The sequence below is a fragment of the Fonticula alba genome (assembly GCF_000388065.1).
Source record: "Fonticula alba strain ATCC 38817 unplaced genomic scaffold supercont2.15, whole genome shotgun sequence".
Taxonomy (NCBI): domain Eukaryota; order Rotosphaerida; family Fonticulaceae; genus Fonticula; species Fonticula alba.
The window spans coordinates 319,917-330,188 of record NW_009242985.1 but is presented as its reverse complement, the minus strand read 5'-3'; the positions used below and the strand labels follow the sequence as shown (position 1 = coordinate 330,188).

The following is a 10,272-nucleotide window of genomic DNA, read 5'->3' as shown; positions in this document are numbered from 1 at the left end:
GGGGAGAGGGGGGCAGCATCCAACGCACACATCCAGACGGTGGATGGCATCGCCAGTCCACTTGGCCACGATGACACAGACGATGGTCGGCAGGAGGAAGTTCACGGCGCCGGTAATCTCGAAGATGATGACAGCGGCCGAGACTGTGGGTCGGATTTGCCGGGGTGAGAGGGGGGCGGAGGAAAAGAGAGAAAGAGAGGGGGAGGGAGAGAGGGAGGGAGGGAGGGAGGAAGAGGGATGGGGGGAGGAAGAGAGGGAGGAAAGGAGACGGAGAGGAAAGGAGATGGAGAGGAAAGGAGATGGAGAGGAAAGGAGACGGAGAGGGAGGAAGAGAGAGAACAAACGCACTGGTAATACGCGTCGTCCCGGTGAGGAAGCCGGCCGCCGCAGCCGCCGCATACAACCCGGGCGAGATGCACGTCGAGGGGTCCGATGCGCAAGAGCTCCAAATGAAGAGGGTCGGCATGGCACTGCGCAACACGCACACCCATGTGCAGGCAAACACATGCGACCGGAGAAAAAAGAAGGGGCAGGAGTCAGACACCAGCAGAGGGCGAAGAAAGGAACGGGCAGGCACCCAAGCCGTCCTCGGGCGACACGCACTGGGCCCAGGAGGACATGAGGATGCCGACAACGCGCCCAATCAGGGCCCCGGTGAGCATGGTCGGCACGAACATGCCGGACGGCACGCGCGAGCCGGCCGTCAGCACAAACAGGCAATACTTGATGGCCGCCGTGGCCAGCAACCCGGCGATGATGGGGCCCACGCTGTTGAGACTGGAGTGAGGCGCCACAGGGATCGGGGGTCAGCAGCAGATGGGGTAGGGGGGGCAGGGGGGGGGGGGGGGGGGGGGGGACAAAAGGACCGACGCGAGGCAGGCCAGGCCCCCAAAAACACGCACTTGCATAGCCCCAGGGGGTCTGAGCCGCCCTGATTCGGGTCACAACCGCCAAACAGGAACCCCATCAGCCGGAGCATGTCAATGCGCGTGTAGGCCAGGTGGTACTGGATGGCGGCCGACAGCAGTGCCAGCAGGAAAATCTCCGTCACGGGGAAGCGCTTGGTGAAGGAGTTCGGCAGGCGCCGGGCACGCATGATGACAATGTGCAGCTTGATGAACAGAGCCCCCAGGGCGCCGGTAATGAGGCCCAGCCCGACGAACGGGATGAACTCCACCAGCAACCAGCCGGCCGTGGCGTTGGTGGCGGTGGCCGAGCTGAAGATGACGAGCTTGCCCGTGTGCAGGGGATCAATCACCTGGGAGCGCCAGGGGGAGGAGGAGGCGGCGGCGGCGGGCGCGATGGAGGCGTCAGCGGGAGGGGAGCAAGGGAGGCGAAGGGGGACGACATGGGACAGGACCGGGCGACGGGTGCCGGGGACCCCGGAACGGGCGGGCAGAACCCCGGGGGCCGAGGGGGGGGGGGGGGGGGGAGAAAAGAAGAAGCAAAGCCCGACGCACCCAGATGGCAGCAGCGCCGACCACCGCGCAGAAGATCGTCCGCAGCATGACCAAATTCGGGAAGTAGTAGGAACACTCCTCGAAGGAGAAGAGCACCCCGCCGAGGGGCGCGCCGAAGGCCACGGCCACGCCGGCCGCCACGGCCGACGAGATGAGCTCGCGCTTCTTCACCTCGCTGGCGTGGTACTTGGGGAAGAAGCGCGGCCAGATGTTGCCCAGCGACGCGGCGATATGGATCAGCGGGCCCTCCTTGCCGACCAGCATGCCGGAAGCCATGGCCAGGGCCAGGGTCAGGGTCTTGAGGATGGCCGTCGAGGCGCCCAGGAACCCGTGCATGACGAAGCCCCCCAGGATGACCTTCACCTCCGGGATGCCGGACCCGGCCGAGAAGGGGCTCACCCGCTTGACGATGATGGCCGATGAGACGGCCAGGCACACGGAAATCAGCATGTACATGAGGTACCCCCCGGCCCAGGACTCGGACCACTGGGCCCAGGTGATGAAGTCCGGGCAGTGGAGCTCGATCTGTGGCTCCAGCGAGAAGGGCGCCACGGCGGACGTCCCATCGAACGACCCCCCAGGAGCGGGCCACTGATTCAGGCAGCACAGCGACTCGCCCAGATGCCAGGCCCCCTTGCAGTAGCCGATGCGCAGGGACGACAGGAAGTCCGTCGACACGGCGAGGAAGGCCGCGATCAGAGCACAGGAGATGGCTGCGGGCGAGGGCGCAGCCAACCCGGGGCAGAGTGTCAGCCAGCAAGATGGCCGAGGCAAAAGGGAAGGGTCCTGGGTGGCGGGGGGGGGGGGGGGTGGCCCGGAGCCAGGCAACGTACCGGTGACACCGACGATGACCCATCCCTGGGCCTGGTCCCAGCCTTTGGCCAGGGTGGCCTGCAAGCTACTGGACTGTGAGGAGGCGAGCGCGCGAGTCGGGCATGTGTGTGTGTGTGTGTGTGTGTGTGTGTGTGCATGTATGTCAGTGACAGGACACGGACGGGGGAGGGGGGCGCACGACCAAGGCATCGGACGGGCAAGGGCAAGGCGCTGAAAGGGAAAAAAGAAGCCCCCTTTGCAGGAGCCCAGCGGCTCGTACGCGGCTCTTGATGTCGATCTTGCGCTGGTGCTCCAGCGTCAGTTCGAAGGTCCAGTCGATGGTGGACAGGTTGGGTGCCTTGATCCGGTGCTGCAGGGTCTGTGCGCTCGGGGCCCGGCGATAGGACTCGGACCCGGCCAGGCCGGCGCCGAGGCCCTGCCGGCGGGAGGCCCGCACACTCGACGAGTAGGCCGTCGGGGCTTGGTCCGCATACTCGGGCCCAAGGGGCCCCGGGTCGCTTTCCGGGCCGGCGCCGCCGGCCGGGGGGAAGTACGAGGCGTGGCTCTCGCGGTCCAGATTGGCCACATCCTGCGGGTAGGAGTAGCCGGCCCAGGGGATGGGGTCGGCCGCCGGCGCCGGCGCCGGCGTCGACGATGGCCCGGCAATCGGCATGCCAGCCGCGCCCGTGCCCGATGGCGACCCCGCGCTCGGGGCGAAGTTCAAATCCAGCAGCATATCCGGAGACTCCTGCCAGGAGGAGGACAGCGACCCGGCGGCCGGGGTGGTGAACAGGTTCCCGGGAGACACGCCAAGATGCGGGACCGGCGGGGCATCCGGCGAGTCGCGGCCGCCGGCATCGCCAGGCAGGCCCTCGGTGCTGGGCGGCATACCGGCACACGAGCGAGAGGAGGGTACGAGCGCGGGGGGAGGGGGGGAGGGGAGGGGGAGAGAAGAAGAAAGAAGGGGCGGGGAGCACACGGGCAAACAGGATGCAGGAGGGGGGGGGGGCAAACAGGGGAGCGAAGATGTCCTGGGGCCAGGGAGGACCAGGGAGCCCCGGGGGAGGGGCGTCAAAAGCCCGCGACCACGGGGAGGGCCGGCGAGCTGCCCTCGCCCCTCCCCCCCCGGTCTCCCCGCGCGACCAAGTAGCATGGGCCGGGGGGAGGAGGCTCCTTTTTGTCCCGCCAGCCCGCCCGCAGTGCCCTCTGCCTCTCTACCATCTGATGCCCTCCCCCCCCCGGGGGGGGGGGGCGACCAGGAAGGCAGGGAGGGCGGCCAGACTGCGGGCGCTGGGCGGTCGAAGATCGGCTCCCGGCCGCGCGAGATCAAAACAACCGCCCCCCCCCCCCGGCCGGCGGCGGTGGCCGGGCGTCTGGTTGGCCGGGCTCTCGCGCGCCCGGGCGCAAGGCGCTCCCCGCGCCCTGCCTGGGCCGAGGGTGCCTGCAAAAGCGCCCTGGCGCGCGCGCGGGTCCCACGCCGCGGAGCGTGATCCGGCTTCCGCCTCCCTGGCCCCTGGGGCCCTGCCTCGGGGCCTCCCGCCGGGCGGCAACACGGCCGCCCCCGGGGGCCCCCCGCCCTTGCGCCCCCCGGAGGAGGGAGGGAGCCTTGTCGGGACGCCGGGGCGGCTCCTCCAGGGACGGGTGTCGTGTGCGGGCCGGGGGGGGAAGGCATGCCGGACGCGGCCCAGCCCCGGGACCGGCGTGCTGGGATGACTTGCACCGGCGTGGAAGGCCAACGGGGAGGCAAGGGAGCAGCGCGCCAGGGCCGGTGTCAGGTGCGCCTGCTCCCGCCGGCGTGGGGGCGCGCGCGTCCCCCCCCCCCCCGGTAGGGAACATGTCGCCCGTGGGCGCGGGCCTTCTCCTCGCGCGGTCTGGGACCTGCGGCCCCGCTCCCCTGCGCCCCGCCGCGCCAGCTGCGCCCCGCAGTTTGGGATGCCTGCCCGAGTGGCAGATGCCAATGTTCGGCCGGCAGACCCGTGTATTCGGTCCCCTCCCCCCCCGATCGGGGAAGATGGGGCGGGGGCACAAATGGTCAGGCCCATTAAAAAAGGCCCCTTTTCGGCGACTCGGCGTTCCGTGGTCCGGGCGGCGGCAATGGCCGTCAGCGGCGTGCGTCCCCGGCCCCCTCCCCCCCCCCCCCCCCCCCCCTGACCTTGCGCCATCCCCGGGATGGGGGCTGCCCCCGGTGCGGCTCCCCCGTCTCCCGTGCTTGCGCGGCAACCGGCGGGTCCCGCCTGGAATGGCATCCTCACTCCCGCCCTGGTGTTAGGCAGTCGTCTGGCCCGCCTCGCGTCGTCCGTCGCCCGGTCCCTTGGAAGAGCCAACCTGCCCTCCCGGGGGCATTCCCGCACTGTAGGCCCCCCCCCGGGCGGTGCGCGGAGGGCGTGGCGGCCGGAACGCGTGCGCGACCACAGCGTCCCGAGGGCTCCGCCGCCGTGCCCCTGCCCTCTTCTCCCCTTTCGACCCAGGGCGGGAAAGGAAAAATGTCTCACCTGAGGTACACATGATGGTCTATATTCACATGTGGCGCCGGGCGCCGGCGCGTGACCGGGGCGCGCCCGAGCGCCGGGGGAAAAAGAAAAAAAAACACCCCCAGGCCTCTTACTCGTCGACCATGGCATCGGCGGAGGGGGAGCCGGAGGCGGCGCCGATGGCCGCCATGGCGGTCTCCTCGTCAATCTCCTCGTAGGACTCGAACGGGTTGTCGATGGCCTCCAGCATGTCCGGCGAGACGGACACGATGGCCGAGGTGCGGACCACCACCAGGCCCAGGGGCCGGGTGGTGGCGATGGTGGCCATCGACTCCGGGTCCAGGATGTCGACGAGAAGCTGCGTCGAGTCGGAGGGGTCTGTGTGTCGGGGTGTCCCCGGTGGCGAGGGGCGCGCGAGGGGAGGGGGAGCCGGGGAAAGGGGGTGTGAGGAAGCCGGGCCGGGTCAGGCGCAGTGCGGAGCACAGGGAGGGCCGTACTGCGGAGGTACTCGACGGTCTCGTCGAGGACCAGGTTCATCAGGGGATCGTAGCTGCGGAGGACACCGACGACTGGGGTGCCGCAGGGGAGGGGGGGACAGAGAGAGACAGGGGGAGAGTTAGGACGGGTGGCGGGGGGCACATGGCAGGGGCCACATGGGCGGGGGAGGAAAAAAAAAGAAAAAGGCCGGCGCAAAGAGAGGCCGGGGCGCGCACCCTCACGGCCGCCGACAAAGGACACGCGAATCTTTTTCCCGAGCATGGTGGCCAGGTCCAGGGCCGGGTCGCGGCGCGCGCGCAGGCCCTTGGCCGCGTTGGCGGCCTTGGCGTCGTCGTGCTGGGTCCGGCCGCCAGCGGGCCGGCCGCCGCCACGGCCGCCGCGAGACACGCCGCTGTTGGCCGAGGCGCCGCGCCGGGCCGGCTGGTTCTGATTGCGAGGGGGGCCGCCCTGGGTGCGTCATGGGCGAGGGGGTGTTCCGTTTGCCCCATTTCACGGGTGTCAGAGTGTGGGAAGGCTGTTGTCCGGCGGGAGGGGGTATCGGGCCGACGGGCGGGTACGCACAGACATGGGTATCGGGGGAAAAGGGGGGAGGGGGGCGGGGAGGAAAGGGGAGGGGGGGGGGAGGGGCGGGGGGGGGGGGGGGGGGGGGGGGGGGGGGGGGGGTGTGAAATAAAAGGCGCCGGCACGCGGCGATTCGGCCGCCAGCCAGCGTTCTCAACCTCCCTCGCCCCCTCGTTCGCCGGACTCGGTTTCTTGTTGAATCCCGAGTTTTTTCCCTCCCCCTCCTCCCCCCCGAACCCGAGGCCCTCCCCCCCCCCCTCCTTCCCGGTTCCAGCAGTCGTCATGAGCCACTACGTCCCGCTGGTTGCCTCCGTCAAGGTCAAGCTGCCGGCCCTGCCCGAGTCCTGGGCCGCCGACAAGACCCACCAGGTCAGCAGCACCCTCGAGAGTGCGTCGCATTTCCCGGGCCCCTGCCCTCCCGGCTCGGCCGTGTCCCGCACTTGCCCCCCTTCCCCCCCTCCTGCTTGCCTGGACCACTGACTCATTCCCGCCCCGACACAGCCCCCGCCACTCGCTCCTTCGAGCCCGTCGGCGCCGGGTACATCTCGCGTCTGGTGCACCCCACCCGGTGCCCGATCGCCGAGGCGGTCAACGGCTCCGGGGCCGCGGTCGCGGCCAAGGACGAGATGGCCGGCCTGAACCCGCGGTTCGACGAGCTGTACGACGAGTCGGTGCCGGAGGCCCTCCTGGCCGCCGACCCGGCCGAGTACCGCACCCTGGACATGTACCAGATCCTGGGTCTGGGGAACCTGCGCCGGGCGGCCACCGAGGCGGACATCCGCACGGCCCACCGCCGCCGCGTGCTGGTCCACCACCCGGACAAGCAGGCCCAGGCCCTGACCGGCGACACGCGTGACAACTTCTTCAAGTGCATCCAGCGCGCGCTGGATGTGCTGGTCGACCCGACCCTGCGCATGCACTTCGACTCCTGCGACCCCACCTTCAATGAGCGGCTGCCGGCGGCCACCCTGCCGGCCAAGGCCGACTTCTTCGAGGTCTACGGCCCGGTGTTCGCGGCCAATGCCCATTTCTCGGTCCGCCAGCCGGTCCCGGCCCTCGGCAACATGGACACCCCCCTGGACGAGGTGCAGGCCTTCTACGAGTTCTGGTATGCCTTCGAGAGCTGGCGCGTGTTCAACTGGCGCGACAAGGAGGGCACCATGTCCGATGGCGGGTCTCGCGATGACAAGCGCTGGACCGATCAGCAGAACCGCCGCGCCCGCGAGGAGGCCAAGACCAAGGACAATGCCCGGCTCCGGACCCTGGTCGACCAGGCCGCCGCCCTGGACCCCCGGATGAAGCTCCTCCGCGAGGCGGAGAAGAAGCGCCGCGAGGAGCAGAAGCGCAGCCGCCAGCAGAGCCGCGCCGGTGCCGCCGGGGCCCTGGCCGCGCAGAAGGCCGCCGCCGAGAAGGCCGCCGCCGAGAAGGCCGCCGCCGAGGCCGCCGAGGCCGCTGCCCAGAAGGCCGCCGCCGCCGCCGCCGCCGAGGCCGAGCGCAAGGGCCGCGAGGACCGCAAGAAGATCGCCAAGAAGGAGCGCAAGACCCTGCGCGGCCTGATGCGCGATCACGCCTGCTTCCTCTCCGGCGAGGAGGCCTCCCCCCTGAGCAAGGCCCACCAGCAGGCCACCATCAACCTGGAGCTCTTCCTGGAGAAGTACGATGTCATGGACCTGGAGAAGCTTAACCGCGCCATCGAGGCCGCGTCGGACTTCGCCGCCAAGGGTGCCCTCTATTTCGCGGCCCTGGACGCCACTCTCGGCACGGCCGAGGCCAGCCGCAATGCCGCCACCGCGGCCGCGGCCGCCGCCGCCGCCGCTTCCACCGCCACCGCCGCCGCGGCCGCCGCCCCGGAGTGGACCGATGCCCACCGCAAGGTCCTGGTCCATGCGATCAAGACCTTCCCCGGTGGCACCACCGAGCGCTGGACCAAGATCACCGAGCACGTCAACACCCAGTGCAGCACCACCTTCACCGAGAAGCAGGTGGTCGCCGAGTCCAAGGCCATGGAGAGCGGCGTCGGGTCCGTCACCATGACCGACCTGCAGTTTGAGCGCCGCCAGGGCGAGGTCAAGATCGCCGATGCCCCGACCCAGCGCTCGGACCTGACCGATGCCGACATGCGGAACACCACCGCCCCGGCCTCCACCGAGACCCCCTGGTCCGCGGCCGAGCTCGACACCCTGGTCCATGCCCTGCGCACTGTGCCGGCCACCGACGCCGACCGCTGGGGCAAGATCGCGGCCTTCCTGCCGGACCGCCCGCGCCAGAGCATCACCGCCAAGATCAAGGAGCTGCATGCCATGAAGCAGCAGAAGTGAGAAGGGGGTGGCGCACGTGTGCCCGCGTGTGTGTGCCTTTCTCTCTCTCTCTCTCTTGTCTTGTCTTCCCTCCCGGTCCCCCTTTCTTTTTTTTTTCAGGGGTTGACCAAATACACAAGTCTCCATTCGCAGCCCAACATAAAGCGCATGCAGCGCCGTCTCTCTTTCCTATTCTCTCTTTCTCTTTCTCTTTCTTTCTTTCTTTCTCTTTCTTTCTCGTTCTCTCTCTCCCTTCCCTCGCCATTCCGTCACGCGAGACCCACCTCTCGCGCAATGTTAACATCCCCGCCTCCCCTGGCCCTGCCCTTGCGCGTGTTTTCCCCCTCCCCCTGGGGCTGGCAGGGGCGGGCCAAAGACGTCTATGTGCATGTATTTCGGGGCAGCCATGGAGAGGGAGAGGGGGCGGGGGGAAGGATCAAGGACGTGTTTCTGCAGGTGTGCGCAGCGGTGGTCGAGCGGGCGCGGTGACGGTCGGAGGGGAAAGAAAGAGGGTCAGAGGACAGAGGGAGGGGGAAAGCACACACACACACACACACACACACGCACACGCGAAACATGCATTGGTCGTGCCTCAGTCGACGCTCCCCGAAGAGGAGGACGAGCCGTCGGACGCCTGGAGCGAGGAGGACGAGGCCGGGCCGTTGGCAGCCGGCGTGGGGTTCGGCGAATTGGACGCCGATTGGACAATCTGCCGAAGCTCGAAGACGGTCGGCTTCAGGGACTCCACATGATCCAGCACGGTGTTGGAGTAGCTACAGATGGCGCGAGGCGGCGCGATCGGGCGGGAGGGGGGGGGGGGAACAGCAAAAGGAAGGCTCGGGTCAGCACACAGGGGCGGGCGCGAGCGCCGCGCAGAGTGGTCGCCAAGCCCCAGCACGGCACAGGGCGCACTTGATCAGCTCGCGGCGGGCGGCGCGCGCGGCCTCGGCCAGGCCGCCGGCCTGCTGCAAATCCACCTCATCCAGGGCGGCCAGATGCCGCTGGGGCAGCTCAAACAGACGCAAGTACTCCTTGTAGGCGGAGTTGATGACCGCCTCGTCCAGGTCGGCCGCCTGGGCGGACTTCGGGTCGGGCAGCGACTCGACGTACGAGCGGAAGCGCATGGTTTCTGCCCCGGTCGGTGGTAGAAGAGGAGGGTTAGTGCATGGCGACCAGCCACAAAAAAAAGAAAAAAGAAGAAGCCCGAGACGGCTGAGGAGCCCCCAAAGGAAACGCCTCCCCCCGTCCGAAAAAAAAACCCCCCAAACAACCCCGCCGGCCCACGGCACAGCAGCGCACCCTCCTCCAGCCGATCGAGATCGGTGCGAATCTTGGTGAAGAGCTTCCCCAGCGCCGGGGGGAAGGGGCAGTACTCGGGCAGGATGTCTGTCCGGCCGGGACGCTGCTGCTGCTGCTGCTGCTGCTGCTGCCGCTGCTGCTGGCTGCGGGACTTGCGCTGCGGCGGATGGGGCTGCGGGGCGTAGGCCCCCTCGTAGGGACCGTAGCCGTCGGTGGGATAGCCGGCCCCCGCCGGGGGGGGCGGGGCCTGGTACTGCGCGCGCGGGATGTTGGCATACCCGTCGGGCGCAGGCGCGCCATACCCGCCGCCCGGCGACTCGCCCGGGTAATCGTAGTAATCCCCCGGGGCCGGCTGGTACCGGGCCGGTGGCGCCGGCCGCTGCTGGTGCCCAGTGTACGGGGCGTAGTAGGCCTCATCGGGCCGAGTCGGCGAGGTGGGGTGGCTACTGGTGGCACCCATGTAGGGCCCGGGATAGCCGGGATGAGGCGGCGGTTGCGAGGGGTGGTACGAGGCGCTCGGTGGCGCGCTGTACGGGTGGTGGTGGGGGTGGTGCGAGGATCCGGCCGACGAGGCGGACGGCGGATACCCGCCATACGGGTCGGTCGGGCTGACCGGCGTGTAGCCACCGGTGGGCGAGTGTGGCTGCTGCTGGCCGGTGTGCTGCCGGCGTGGCGAGAATCCTCGGAACCAGCTCATAGTGTGATGGGTGTATGGGGGCGGGGGAGGGGAGGGAGGGGGAGAGAGGCCGACGGGGAGAGAGGCCGAGAGGATGGGGATGGGCGATGACGACGGCGACGGCGGCAAACACTAAAGCAGGAGAGGTGGCGAGGGGGAAAGAAAGGAAGAGCGAGGCGGGAGGGGGGGGGGGGGGG

At 69.5% G+C, this 10,272-nt stretch overlaps 4 protein-coding genes across 4 annotated transcripts in view; 1 reads left to right on the top strand and 3 right to left on the bottom strand.

Annotated features, from left to right (window-relative positions):
* Positions 1-3,162, bottom strand: part of H696_05933 (hypothetical protein) — a gene marked incomplete at both ends in the record, with an annotated part of 4,098 nt that extends 936 nt beyond the window's left edge. Inside the window, 7 exons of the mRNA XM_009499709.1 lie at positions 31-143; positions 349-470; positions 604-777; positions 897-1,258; positions 1,461-2,173; positions 2,294-2,366; positions 2,554-3,162. Coding sequence (XP_009497984.1) covers positions 31-143; positions 349-470; positions 604-777; positions 897-1,258; positions 1,461-2,173; positions 2,294-2,366; positions 2,554-3,162 — 2,166 coding nt within the window. The remainder of the gene's footprint in view (positions 1-30; positions 144-348; positions 471-603; positions 778-896; positions 1,259-1,460; positions 2,174-2,293; positions 2,367-2,553) is intronic.
* A 1,604-nt stretch (positions 3,163-4,766) lies between these two features.
* H696_05932 (hypothetical protein) lies at positions 4,767-5,853 on the bottom strand. The gene is made up of 4 exons (XM_009499708.1): positions 5,804-5,853; positions 5,458-5,689; positions 5,242-5,313; positions 4,767-5,122 (listed from the first exon to the last, which is right to left on the bottom strand). Exons 1-4 carry the CDS (start codon positions 5,807-5,809, stop codon positions 4,875-4,877), a joined length of 558 nt encoding a protein of 185 aa, XP_009497983.1. The 5' UTR covers positions 5,810-5,853; the 3' UTR covers positions 4,767-4,874.
* A 232-nt stretch (positions 5,854-6,085) lies between these two features.
* H696_05931 (hypothetical protein) lies at positions 6,086-8,252 on the top strand (the record flags this gene model as incomplete). The annotated part of the gene is made up of 2 exons (XM_009499707.1): positions 6,086-6,191; positions 6,305-8,252. The coding sequence occupies 2 exons, from the start codon at positions 6,086-6,088 to the stop codon at positions 8,119-8,121; spliced, it is 1,923 nt and encodes a 640-aa protein (XP_009497982.1). The 3' UTR covers positions 8,122-8,252.
* A 223-nt stretch (positions 8,253-8,475) lies between these two features.
* H696_05930 (hypothetical protein) lies at positions 8,476-10,096 on the bottom strand (the record flags this gene model as incomplete). Its single annotated transcript, XM_009499706.1, has 4 exons — positions 8,476-8,550; positions 8,668-8,873; positions 9,013-9,229; positions 9,400-10,096. The coding sequence occupies 3 exons, from the start codon at positions 10,094-10,096 to the stop codon at positions 8,693-8,695; spliced, it is 1,095 nt and encodes a 364-aa protein (XP_009497981.1). The 3' UTR covers positions 8,476-8,550; positions 8,668-8,692.
* Between the last annotated feature and the right edge of the window lie 176 nt (positions 10,097-10,272).